The 14,572-nt window shown below is 37.2% G+C and overlaps 1 protein-coding gene across 1 annotated transcript; it reads right to left on the reverse strand.

Moving 5' to 3' along the window:
- Positions 1-448: 448 nt before the first annotated feature.
- Positions 449-2,779, reverse strand: LOC104089888 (gibberellin 20 oxidase 1-like). The gene is made up of 3 exons (XM_009594897.4): positions 2,004-2,779; positions 1,414-1,735; positions 449-1,131 (listed from the first exon to the last, which is right to left on the reverse strand). The coding sequence occupies exons 1-3, from the start codon at positions 2,549-2,551 to the stop codon at positions 862-864; spliced, it is 1,140 nt and encodes a 379-aa protein (XP_009593192.1). The 5' UTR covers positions 2,552-2,779; the 3' UTR covers positions 449-861.
- Positions 2,780-14,572: the final 11,793 nt, after the last annotated feature.

A 14,572-nucleotide genomic window follows, 5' to 3' on the forward strand; every position in this document is an offset into this window, starting at 1 on the left:
ACTCATCTCTTTCTTACTACTGGTACTAGTAGTATTTTGAATGATTCCCTACGTACGTGGACCCCTGTCTTTCTATTTGGATCTTTTCAACTCGTACTAGTCCATACAATTTTTGTACAACTATCTGTTCAATTTAGATAAAATATTTCGTATATCAAGAGTTAATTTACGAAAAGTAATATAAGTTATAATTTTTCTCATGTTAATATGATAAAAAGAATACATTTTAAAATATTAATTAAAATTCATATAATTTAACTCTGAATAAATTAAATATAGTCTAAATTGAAACGAGGGTAGCTGATTAGGATATTCTTTTAAGCTAATTAATTACCCTGCAAGCTCTGTGTTTCCCTCATATAACCTAAGCCATAAAAAGAATAATGATTTCGCGAGAGGCATTACATAGTTTTCTGAATGTGCCAAATTAAAGGAAGAGAAAAAAATAAATAAAGAAAAATGAGGAAGTTCAAAAAGTTACTAGTACTCTCTCTTAGTGAGGGATGCTTACATTTGATACTCGTAATTAAAGCTAGCTATACGTAATCTTTTTCTATATTTTTCAATACGTCAAAATAAACAAACCTAAGTTATACCGCAGTTTTATTCCTTTTCTTCTTCTTCCCTATCTCGTCTATATTTACTTTTTTAACTGAACTATTCATGGGAAAAATAAAAAGAGCATGTCTTTTTCTTTTCTCGTTTCCAACTATTTTTCTTCTTCTTCTGATGTTTTCACTTACTCCCTTCGTCTTCGTCCGAGGGAATGTACATACATATAAAGAAAATCCTGAGGTCTTCCATCCTCGATATATAAGCTTGAATCTCATGTGAGGTACGTCGGAGAAGTTGAATTAGCTCTTAAACTTGTGCAGTTTTCTGTTTAAGCCAATTTGAGAAAGTTTGAAGAGTGTTCATATCAGCTCTGTAATGCTTCTGTGTAAACTCAAGGAGAGTAGGCCATGTGAAGTCGGGATATATTCTAGGGTTGTTGGTGTCCACCAATTCATTTGGTGGGCTCACTACCTTATCCTTCTTTGGACAAAGAAAGAAAGCAAGTGATTTCCTAGGAGTTTTGTTGTTTACCACTGCTCTGTGCAAGCAACTTTTGTATCTTCCATTTGAAAGAGCCTGCAAAAGGGCAAAATTCAACCAAAAATGTTACCCCACGTACCGAATTACATGACCACTTTTTCATGACTAGTAAATAATTCAACTTGTTTCTATTTCAACAATATCAACAGGGCATTGTTTTGTACGTCCTAAGCACTCATGATGTATATCATTGTACATCATATGAAAATAACCTTATACTAATTATTTGTCACGTAAAATATGTAGTAGTATACTGTTTGTCTCTCTTTATATTTCAACGGGACATTATACTTTTTTCTAGCACGTTAATTCGCTTACCATAAATGTATCGCCTATGTTAACCACGAAAGCGTTGAAATTTGGACTGACGGAGCGCCATTCGTTGTCCACAAAAACTTGAAGCCCGCCAACACAATCTTGATGTAGAATTGTTAATGATGTTGGATCACAATGTGGCCCTGTCCCTAAAGTGAGATCTGGTTTCTGGCATGGTGGATAATAGTTGAGTCTCATTATGGATTCATTTTCTTCAAAAAATTCTTTGAAGTGTTCCCTCCCTACGCCTAGGCTCATTCCCAAAAGTTCCATTATCCCTAGAGAAAGCGTGCTCATTGAATTGCAATATTCTTGATAAACATTCCTGTGCAATTCAAGAAAAAAAGGGTTAATATAATTGACAAGAGAAAAAAAAAATAGTCCGGTACACTGAGCTCTCGCTATGCGCGGGTCCGGAAAGGGTCGGACCACAAGAGTCTATTGTGCGCAACCTTAGAGACTATTTTCAATGCCCAAACCCGTGATTTCCTCGTCACATAACATAACTTTACTAGTTTAGCCAAGGCTGACCAGACAAAGAGAGAAAAAAAAAAATAAAAGGTAGTCAACAAGTTGTCATGTTGTCTTATTACCCAAGATGGCTAAAACTTTCACCCATTGTATTTTGGAAGTACTCTTCAACTATGTGAGATGAGTCTTCTTCAGCGGAGTATCGAAAAGAGAGTGTCTCTTTCCAAGGTAGCTTAGAGGAAAATCTCCCAGTAAAGCTACTAGCATAACCACAATGCTCTCCAAGTTTCCTTTGACCCTTTTGCTTTTCAGAAAGTGGCAAGTCAAAAAACATGTCCATGTAACGATGGGCGTTGGAGATGAGATAAGCGTTAACTCCGTGGTTAACTACAAGAAAGAAACCATGATTACGGCATGCTTCACCAACAAGTCTAGATGCTTGTTGGGCCGCGACGGGGTCTCCAGAAAGGAAACCTCCTAACTCGATAAGTGGAACGGGAAGTTCTTGTGCTACAGCACGAGGCTTCTCGTCGTCTGGCCATATGAATTGTGTTGGAATGTTGTACTCGCGTTTCATCTGAGATGCATCAAAAATCAATGGCTTTTTGTCATCTTCTAATATCCGTAGCATGGGTGAATTCACATTCGTGATCATACAATCAATTGCCATTGCATGCGAGTTTTTCTTTCTTTTTCCAAGAGATATGCGTAACGAAGAAAGAGTAGTTAATTGAGCCAAAGGGAAGAAAATGTAAGAGCAAAAGAGAGAGAGGGGGAAGAATGGAGTTAGAGAGTTGAGATAAAGGAAAAGCCAAGGCCGTTCATTGGGTAAATAGGTGAACAAAAATTGGAATCTTATAGGTCTTCCTTTGTGGTGTCCCTAACAAAGAAAACAGGAGCTCCAAAATGAACACTTTGCTGAGAAGGGTTTAATAATGCTTAAAATTGGGATAGAGGTCCATATGTTATTTGTCTTTTCTATTTTTGACAGGAAAGCGTTTCCCAATGGTATTTGGAGTTTCCTTTGGTCGGTACTCAATGTAGAGGCGGATTCAGAATTTTAAGTATATGTGTTCGGAATTCTAATCGTTTTAAGTTATTGGGTTCTAAATTAATAATTTATACATAGTCGATAAATTTTTTAAGACAAATATAAGGTTCGAACCAGAGTTATTGGATTCGGTCGAGCCCGCTCCCTATACTCTAGCTCCACCCGGACTGAACCCGACCTTTCTATCTTCTCCCCTCCCCTGCTTCCCCTTCCCCGTCTCCAGTTTCTGCATATTGATATCTCCCGTTTAAGTTGCATTTGTTTTGATTCATTCATAAGAATGGAGATATATAAAAAATTGTCATAAAGATTGATGTATTACTTAATTCCACAAAATAGAACTAGATAACGTAGCCATATACGATTTCATGTAACATATTGTCTCAATCCAACACCAATTAAAATTTTGCAAGAGTTGTAATTGTTAGGATCAATCGCTGACCATCATTCCAAAATCTATAACTAATAACATGAGCACAACTTTATTTCTTAATCAAGCCCATCAAGCAAGTGTCATGTTCGACCATAACACCAACCCGACCACCCCAGTCCTCACGTGGGCCTTGCCATGGGCAGAATGTTGGCGTTACCCAACAGTAAAACCAGCTCCCATTAAGAGATTCATTTAACGGCAAAGGGTCAAATATACCCTTATACTTTCGAAAATGATTTAAGAATACTCCTCGTTATACTATTGGGCTATATATACCCTTCCCGTCATACTTTGGAATAAATATACCCTTATTTTGGATTGAGTGCCACGTGTCAGCACCAGATGAAAATGACCTATTTTTTTTACTCGATCCGTTTTAAAAAACCCACCACCCGACACGTTTTAAAATTCAGTTTTTTAAAGCATATATTTTGTAAAAACTGGAATTGGTTTTTGTAAAAACTGAAAAAAAAAAAAAAAGAATTTACAAAATATATATTTTTAAGTCTTTTTAGTTTTTTTAAAGTATTTATTTTTGTAAAAACTAAAAAAAAATATTTTTTTAAAAAAATGCTTTAAAAACTGAAAAATATATATTCTATAAAAACTGAAAAAAAGAAATTTGCAAAATATATATATTTCAGTTTTTTAAAGTATTTTTTTTGTAAAAATTGAATAAAAAAAGATTTTACAAAATATTTTTATTTTTTTTAAAACTAATGCATATGTAGTCCACTGCTTTAGGGGATTTTTTTTTTCAGTTTTTAAATTTTTTTTTTTTTTTAATTTTTACAAAAAAAATACTTTAAAAAATTGAAAAGACTTAAATATATATATTTTGCAATTTTTTTTTCCAGTTTTTACAGAATATATATTTTTCAGTTTTTAAAATATTTTTAATTTTTTTTTTCAGTTTGTACAAAAAAAATACTTTAAAAAAACTGAAAAGACTTAAAAATATATATTCTGTAAATTTCTTTTTTTTTTTTTTTTTCAGTTTTTACAAAAATAAATTCCAGTTTTTACAAAATATATGCTTTAAAAAAACTGAATTTTAAAATGGGTCGGGTAGTGAGTTTTTTAAAACGTATCTGATAAAAAAAAAAGAAATGAGTCGTTTTCGTCTGGTGCTGACACGTGGCACTCCATCCAAAATAAGGGTATATTTGTTCCAAAGTATGACGGGAAGGTATATATAGCCCAATAGTATAACGAGAGATATTCTTAGACCATTTTCGAAATTACATGAGTATATTTGGCCCTTTGCCGTTCATTTAAAGATGAAGACCGAAAAGGAGGAAGGTTTTCGACTCATAAGGAGCTTTCTCTTTTTTCTTTTTTCCTTTTTTTAATTCTAATTATATCCTCACCTAAATCAAAAAGAACTTTAGGCTCTAATTTTACTGACTATTTAAATAAAAGCAACGACAATAAATGCTTATTACCTAGTTAATGATTCTACCATAAGTGTAGGTTCAAATCATATTAACTGTCTTTGTCATCTCCTTATATAAAAAACGAAAGCAAGGACAGGGGAAGCCGTATCATGCCGACCTGTAAATAGACAGTTTCTAGTTTAAGAATTAAAGAGAAGCTCACTACACTAGCCTCAGTAGTAATCTCTTTTGGAATAAGTTAACAAATAAGATCATTTTAATACATTGAATGGGATAAAGAAGACAGAAGGTACTAAGAGTGAACCAAGCAAGAGGAAATGTCTTCTTAGTAGATGACTGTTTACAATTAGCAAAGAAGTATTAATGGCACAGAAAATGATTTGCACCTGCAAAAGGGGAACATAGTACGTAGCAAATAGACAAATAAGTCCTACTCCCTCAAGTCAAGGTTAACCACGACACTTACCTCGATTTGCAACCAAATTCAAGATTCCAATAAACCTTTGCCTCGTGAATTCTTATCCGAAAATTTAAAATCTAGTCATAAACAATTCAATTTACTCAATACAAATCGTAGGAATTGATTCCATATGAAATTAGTAATTTTCCGGATTAAAATCCGAAATTCATTTTAAAAATCGACAGTGGGATCCACATCTCGAATCCCAAAAAAAAAAACTCATGAAAACTGAACATCTATTCTGATACGAGTTTAACCATACAAAAATTATCGAATTCCGATATCGGATTGGCTTTCAAATCTTCATTTTTCATTTTTTGGACTATTTTATAAAAATCCAAATTTCTTCCATCTAAATCCGAAATAAACGATGAATATTGACATGGATTTATGAAATGTAATCTCTTTCAGGATATAGAATACTTACCCAAGTCGAAATCGTGAGAAATCCCTTTGAAATCGCCTAAATCCGAGACTCAAAACTCAAAAGTGGGTAAAAATGGTTAACTCCTGTTTTTAAGAAATCTGTCCAGCATTTTTTGCATTTGTGGACTTATTTTCGCACCTGCGGACACGCATTTACGAGACAAAGCTCGCATTTGCGAAACAGGGCAACCTGTCCAGTGGCCACATCTGTGCCCAAAAATGTCGCACCAGCGACATCGCAGAAGTGCTCCACTGACCACATAAGCGGTCTGTCTCGCAGAAGCGGCTCGACTATTGCGGAAGCGGTTGCGCACCTGCGCTAATTTCTCCATAGAAGCGGAGCTCGGCAGGGCTGTCCAATGTCGTAGAAGCGACTGGAATTCCATAGGAGCGACCACGCACCTGCGCACAGAATGTTGCAAGTGCGACGCGCCAGAACCAGCACTCGGCAGCAGGTTCCAATTGCTCTGTGGTGCAGAAGTGTAGTATGAGTACAACCGACCACATGTACTCAGTAAGTAACAAACCTAAATTTAGGTTGAAAGTAATGACGAGCTAACACAAGGTCGGGTCCAATACCAATATCCCACAATAGTTCATAACAGCATAATACAAGTAATAAAAGATGTATCTCAGAAGTAAAATGTTCAGCTTGTTCACAGTTCCAGAAAATAGTCATGCTTTTCAAGTATCTTAGTGAAAACCCAAATCGTTTACCGAAAATGCCAAAAATACGAGTTAGGTTATTGTAATCTGCATTGACTAATTACATCTAACCACAAGTTCTCAAGGTTTTTTTTATAGAAACGAAGGGGTATTGGTTAATTTACTGAAAGTGGAGAATTGACTATAGCTTTAGGGAAAACAGAAAAAAGAAAACAAAAAGAAGAGCGACGAATGAAAAAGGGATATTCATATCTCCTCACCCGATTTTATGCTCTCGCTCTTCAATTCCTTCATTTCCTCACTTTCAAGTTTTTTCATGATGCAATTCAAGCCTTTGTAGTAGCACGAGTGTAATTTGTCATTCTTTTGGTAATCCATCACTCTATTCTTCCATCAGGAAACATTCAGTTATTATCACTCTATTCTTCCATTGCTTGCCCAATTGATTTGCTATAATTTCAACAAACAAAGTGCATTGGATATTAAAATGTCTCCTTCAATTAAACGTCAATTCTTGAACTTTTGATGCAGATGGAATTGTTGGAGACACTTGTGTTAATTTCTAGTAACGCATTTTGACAACATCAACAACAACAAACCTAATATAATCTCATAAGTGGGGTCTATGTGAGGGTAGTGAGTATACAATAAATGTAGAGAGGTTGTTTTCAGTAGACCCTCGGCACGAGAAAAATATAAAAATAGAGCAGTAGCAACAAGCAGTAACGAGAACAAAATAAAAAGATAACAAGGCAAAAGGTACAACATATATATAAACAGCTATTATGATGAACTCTAGATTCTACTCCTAGCTGTGGCGATGGAAGCTAAGAAAAAGAAGAAGCAAAGGAGAGCAAATGAGCAGTTGTGCTGTGTTACTGTATATTTGCTTAACTAAAAAATGGAAGGCTACTCTACACTTATAGTACTTCAACCACTTAACCGCCTAACTCCCCTAACTACCGACTAACTACAATACTAATTTATTACATATAATTAGCTATACACAACTGTCAATAGCACTCGGTTCAACACCCCTCCTCAAGCTGATGGTTGAAAGGTATCTTTCAGCCTCAGCTTGGACATTAAGTAGTCATGTTGCACTCGACCAAGGCTCTTTGTTAGGAGATCAGCCTGTTGCTCTTTGGTAGACACATGGTGTGTTTTAACCAGGCATTGTACTATCTTCTCGCAAACAAAATGATAATCAATGTCGATTTGTTTGGTCCTTTCATGAAATATAGGATTAGCTGCTATTTGGATAGCAAGTTTACTGTCACAGTTAAGAGTTATAGGTAACTCAATCTCCACATCTAACTCCTTGAATAGCCCTGTAAGCCAAGTAAAGTCAGCAACTGCTGAAGCCATGCTCTTGAACTTTGCCTCTGCAGAGCTTCTGGCTACAGTTTCTTATTTTTTTGACTTCCATGAAATCAGTGCATCCCCAAACTTCACCAAGTAACCTGTAACTGATCTTTTGGTCTGCAGACAGCCTCCCCAATCCGAGTCACAAAACCTTCAAGTTTTCCTGAGCTTACAGATGGAATTAGAAGACCAAGTCGTGGAGAACCTTTTATATACCTTACCACTCGCAATGCAGCTTCCATGTGTGACTGCTTTGGTTTGTGCATGTATTGGCTCGGAACTTGCATTGCATAAGCAATGTCAACTCTAGTCATTGTAAGATAGAGTAACCTGCCTATCAGTCTTTGGTATTTTCCAGCATCAACTAGTAACTTGTCTTCTGTTTCAGAAGAAGATTTACCAGGAACAAACCTGTCATATTCTTCAGATGTGAGTTTTACATTTGCTTCCAAAGGTGTACCAACTGGTTTTGCACCACTGAGCCCCATCTCTACAATGAGTTCCAAAGCATACTTCCTTTGACTCATCACAATCCCCTTAGATGATCTAGCAAACTCAATTCCAAGGAAGAACTTGAGTTCACCTACGTCTTTCATTTTGAACTTGTGCTTCAAATCATTTCTGGTCTGAAGAATCAACCTTTGGCTACTTCCAGTTAAAAGCAAGTCATCCACATCGACAAGCACCACTATTAACTCACACTCCACGTTCCTAGTAAACAATGAATAATCAAAGTGACTCTGAATGAATCCAAGCTGTAGTAAAACATCTGCTAGCTTTTTGTTCCATTGCCTAGGAGCTTGCTTAAGTCCATATAGGGATTTATGAAGTTTGTAGACACTGTGCTCCCCCCTGGCTAGCAAACCCTGGAGGAACCTCCATGTAAACTTCTTCAAGTAAGTCTCCTTGGAGAAAAGCATTATGTACATCCATTTGAAAGATGGCCCAATGCTTAGCTGCAACAATGGCTAGAACTGACCTGGCTGTAACTATTTTGGCTACAGGAGAGAAAGTCTCAGTGTAGTCCAACCCCTCCTGCTGGCTATATCCTTTTGATACAAGCCTATAGCCTTTAACCTATCTACTGCACATGAGGAGGTATATTTGACCTTGAACACCCATTTACATCCAATAGGAACTTTTACAGGAGGGAGATCCGCCACTGTCCAAGTGTGATTATCCTCCAAAGCTGATATTTCACACTTCATTGCCTCAATTCACTTTGCATCTTTGACTGACTCATTGTAAGTTTTTGGTTCCACAATAGCTGAGTAAATAGCTAATGCAACTCCAAAGGAAGGTGACACATTAGCATAGCTGACACAGTCTGATATAGGATAACAGCAGTGTGCATTCCCTTGACTAGGAACAATGTAGTCTTTCAACGATATAGGTGGTCTGCTCACCCTAATGGACTTTCTGGTGTAATCTTATGACTCAGCACTAGGAGCTATGATAGGGTCATCATTGACTGTGACATGATCAGTAAGACCACTAGCAGGTGAAAGAAGAATAGAAGGTCCAGCTGAATTAGAAGAGGCAGGAGAGACAAGAGAGGAAGAAGGTGTGGACTGAGTAGGTATAGACCAAGAAGCATTTGTAGGAGAAATTGATGAAACAATATTGAGGTCTAGAACAGGAAATAAGGTTGAGCTGGTAGAACTCATATGCTGAAAAGGAAATACATCCTCTTTAAACACTACATCTCTACTAATATGAAATTCTTTTGTATGAAGCCCAAACATCCTATATCCCTTCTGCATAGCAGAGCAACCAAGAAAGACTGCAGGATATGCTTTGGGAGCAAACTTATCAGGTCTTCTAACTGTAACCACATATCCCAAGCATTCAAAGACTCTCATGTGCTGCAAAGAAGGTGAATGACAAAACATGATCTCAAAAGGAGTTTTTTTGTGAAGGACAGTTAAAGGGAGTCTGTTGATGATGTATACAGCAGTATTGACACATTCTCCCCAGAGCCTTAATGGTACTGAAGCCTAAAATCTGAGTGCTCTAGCAACCTCCAAAATATACTTGTGTCTTCTTTCAACAACTCCATTTTGCTGTGGAGTGTAGATGCATGAGCTCTGATGTATAATTCCCAGAGATTGTAACAATTCAGACATATGGGAGTTGAATAACTCACACCCATTATCAGATCTAAAAAAACTTAACAGAGGTTGAGTGGATATTCTTAATCATAGTAAAGAAAGATCTGAGAGCAACAACAACCTCAGCTTTAGTAGGTAAAAGGAAGAGCCATGTATACCTAGAACAGTCATCCACCAAGGTCAAGAAATACCTCTTTCCATCATAGGTAGGGACTCTATAATGCCCCCAAATATTATCATGAATTGTATAAAAGTAGGACTTAGACAATGTAGGACTAAGAGGAAAAGGTAGTCTTGTCTGTTTAGCTAAAGGGCATACTGTACAATGCTTGTCTTTACTACTACATTCAACAAATTGAAAATCATGAAAACCATTCAGTTTCTTCAAAGTATCTAGAGCTGCATGACCCAATCTGTTATGCCACAAAGCTATATTCACTACCTTATTAGGGGCATTTATTATATTTACAGTGTGTATTGGCCTAGGAACATTCAAGGTTTCTGCAACTGGACTTTGACTTTGAGCTTATAGTGCTACTGACTTATTTGAAATAGAGTTGAACACATACAATCCATCTTCCTCTCTACCAATCCCCCTCACCTATCCACTGAAGAGCTCCTAGAAAATGAAGAAATCAGGGAAGAACATAGCAACCCATCTCATTTCCTTTGTGAGCTTGGACACAGATAAAATATTATACTTGAAGTCAGGAATATGCATTACATTAGACACTATTAGGTCCTTAAGAATGGAAGAAGACCCTATGTGACTAACATGAGCTACACTACCAGTAGGTAAGTGAACCTTTCCACCTTTATCACCAACAGTTTTAGCATTAATCAACAAGCTAGAATCATTCTCCAACTGACTTGAAGCCCCTGAGTCTACAATTAATTTAGCCAGAATTTTAGTAATATCACCACATAATGGCATACCTACTGCCATAGCAGAACCACTACACTCAGGCTGCTTGTCTAGAAGTTGAAGAATATGGTTGTACTGCTCTTGAGTGAATTGAGGGATTCCAGCTTGGAAGTTCTGACTTACTTGTTGCACATGTGAGACTCCTGCAAAGTTAGCAGTAGATCCTGCTTGTGCAGGGCCAGTGGGAGTATCGGTCATATAATTGCCAACATTGGTCTGAGCATAGTTAACTGTATTACCAAATTCACCCTTCTTCTTTGACTTAAAATCTGGTGGATATTCATTCAGTTTGTAACAAGTTTCCCTAGTGTGACCTTTGAAGTTGCAATAATCACAGTGTAGATTGTTTTTTCTTGGTCTGTAGCTAGAAGCTGAGTGATTACCACCTCCAGAATGACCATAGCCAGCACATGCATTCCTTTTGCTACTAAATAGAGCTGTCACCTCATTTCCCAAGAAGTTGTGATTTTTTCCAAGGTTTCCTTTTGCATTCAGCTAAACTGGAGCTCCAGAGGATGTTCCCTTATTACTGAACAAGGTTGTGCCTTCATTGATTTCAGATACTTGAGAGGAATGGGACATTGCTCTTCTGCTTTTTTTTAGATATAATCATTGAGTAAGCTTTGTTTATGGAAGGTCTAGGAGACATGTTCAAGATATGATTGCTTGACTGAGAGTATGTCTCATTTAGGCCCATGAGAAACTGTAATAGCCTTTGGTACTCAAAATGCTCAACATATTTCTTCGACTCTTCACAACCACACCCAGGGCAGGGAATAAGAGCATCAAACTCTGCCCACAACTCCTTCAATTTTGAGAAATAAGCAGACACAAATGAAAGTCCTTGAGTCAGGGTTACAATTTGTTTATGCAGATATAACACTCTAGAACCATTAACTTTGTCAAATGTCTCTTTGAGGTCCATCCACATTTTGTGAGCACTCGAAGCATATACCATGCCACTCAACAATTTAGCACTCATAAAATTCATAATCCATGATAGGACTATAGCATTACATTTTTCCCAAAGTTCATGAAGAACAAGAGGAAACTTCTCTTTTGGATACCTTCCATCTACAAACCCTAGCTTACTTTTTTCTAGTAGACTAACTCGCATAGTACTACTCCACAAAGTGTAATTCTCAGGTCCTGTGAGCTTGACAGTGATGAGAGAGCTACCTGGAGTGTCACTCGATTGCATAAACAACGGATGATGTTGATCGATCACTGGTGCTACAGCTACAACTTCCTGAGTCGATCCATTGTCCTCGTCAGTCATCTCCATTATCAATGGAAATCTAGCTCACACAATGCTGTACAGAACCGATATCAATTGCTCAAAATCGATCTATCCCTAACTTTTGGGAATCAAAGCAATTGCTCAGTTCAAATGAGAGATTAACAAAGAAAATTAAGGATAATGAATCTAGAGTTGGAATAGAGTGATGCAGATCGTTACCTCGAGCTCTGATACCATGATGAACTCTAAATTCTACTCCTAGCTTTGGCAATGGAAGCTAAGAACAAGAAGCAGAGGAAGGGAAAGGAGCAGTTATGCTCTGTTACTGTATATTTGCTTAACTAAAAATATAGAAGGCTACTGTACACTTATAGTACTTCAATCACTTAACTGCCTAACTCCCCCTAACTACCGACTAGCCACACTACTAATTTATTACATATAATTAGCTGTATATAGCTGTCAATAGCACTTGGTTCAACATATTATATATTTGAGTTTTACCAAGACTGATAGCATCCTTGAGTGTAAAATCCAGGAACGTAGTTTCAGCATCAAAGGTGAAAGAAGGATGGAGTGAGAGTCCGTTTCTTGACGGGGCTATTGAGTAATGAAGTTTGGTAGTGACATCTGGAGAATTATAAGCTATATATTAAGCTCTTAACATAATAGATAAACAGCTATTATAGGGATAATTATGCTCTTAACATAGTATATAAACAGCTATTATCCGGTTTGTGGTTGTCGTTTTTGTTGGAGAATTGCAGGGATGTAACATGTCTAAATTTTTTTCTTTTTAAGTTTGTCTTTGCTCTTTAAGCTAATCTACTTTAAAATATGTAACTTGTATGCGTTAAGAGTATCTAGAGGAATGTTATAAATCCAGGATTCCCTTTTTATATAATGTTAAGTGCCTAGATCTTGCTACTGTTTATTTCAAACGCAAACACTAGCTAATAGGAGTTACTATAATTTTGTGACAGTCTTGCACCAAAAGAACAAGCAATCAAGCTATCCTCCAATAAAATTGGAACAAGCTATGAAACAGGTCTCACACTAATTAATGACTCCTTGTCCCACAATGTTGCAGGTTCAATTCATCATTTTAAATTTCGTCCATGCAACATCCAGTTACTCTTGTCTCGGTCTTGCTCACGATAGGGGTTGTAGGGACTTAAGTTTTATCTTTAGGGACCAATTTATATATGGTAAAATATGTTTATATTAAATGATCGCATGAGTAGGTGACACGTAGAGCTGAAGACAGAAGATAGTTGAATTCGAAGGTAACGATCCCATCTGTTACCAGAGAGAATGATGCTCATAAAAATGAAATAAATACCTGCCACCCGATAGCATTTAATGAGGAATATTCTACAATATTAAGTACACGGCCCGTTACAAGGAATATAACATTCATTGCCCTCCGTTACACATTCTTCAATGACCCTCATAATTGACATTAACGAGGGACTTGATTCTAGGACCTTGTTCCCTAGATGCAGCTATAAATAGTGAGTTTTATTATCACTATAAAGGACATGAATTTTCTAGCAAACACACGCTACACTCTATTCAAAGCTTAATATAATTTTATCTTCTTGTTTACTGATATTGTTGCTATTGTTCCCGGAAGTCCTGCTCCCGGAATTACTATTTTTTCTATTTTATCTCCATTTCAAGGCTAAGTATTATATTTTTATCTAATTCATCTATTATTTTAGGATCAAATTAATTCACTTGTCTATAAATTACGTATAAATTAAATTTTATCGTTTTACGGGTAAATAATTTGGCGCCCACCGTGGGGCTTAGACAGTTGTGTAATTAAGTTGGTCCTTCCCTCTTTTACTAACGCGTTTCATTACTTGTTCTTAGCAAAGAGTCATAGAAAATGACAGATAATGGTGTTAACAATACACACAACCTTGAGCCCCAAGGAAATCATCCTCAGCACGAGGATTCAATCAGTGATACCTACAGTGAGGGGAACGAGGCCACACCAGTCCACGGCAGGCGGTACCCGCAACATATTCGAGAGGCGACTCCTGATGATGCTGAAGAAGAGCACGTCGTCGAAGTGGTAAGGGTCTTGTAGGAGCAACAAGAGGCCATTTTAGGCCATCTCACGCGGCAGGATAAGGTTATGACAGAGTTAAAGCAAGCGCTATCTGGTGCTTCCAATAACGCGAATGGACGAGGTCCAGTTTCTCTCGGTGCTCCCGCAAATCAAACAACACAGAGGATCGACAACAACACCCCAAGGCAGAGGTTGGCTTCGATGGGGCCAGGGCAGATCCGGTCACAACAATGAGAGCGATCCCTTCAAAAGAGAACTCATATGGTTTATGAGGAAAGTAAACGCCCGCATGGACCAAATTCCGGGCACACCACCAGTGTTGAAAGGGTCAGACTCAAAGAAGTACACTTAATTGCCATACAAACTAAGTGCGGCACCAAAATTGATCTAGAAGCGGTTTAAAATGCCTGACGTGCCGAAATATGATGGGACTTCAGATCCTCAGGAGCATATCACCACCTATACAATGGCGGTGAAGGGGAACACTTTAGCTTCCCATGAGATCGAGTCAGTTTTGCTGAAAAAATTCAGAGAGAC

Source organism: Nicotiana tomentosiformis, chromosome 3 (assembly GCF_000390325.3).
Source record: "Nicotiana tomentosiformis chromosome 3, ASM39032v3, whole genome shotgun sequence".
Lineage (NCBI taxonomy): Eukaryota > Viridiplantae > Streptophyta > Magnoliopsida > Solanales > Solanaceae > Nicotiana > Nicotiana tomentosiformis.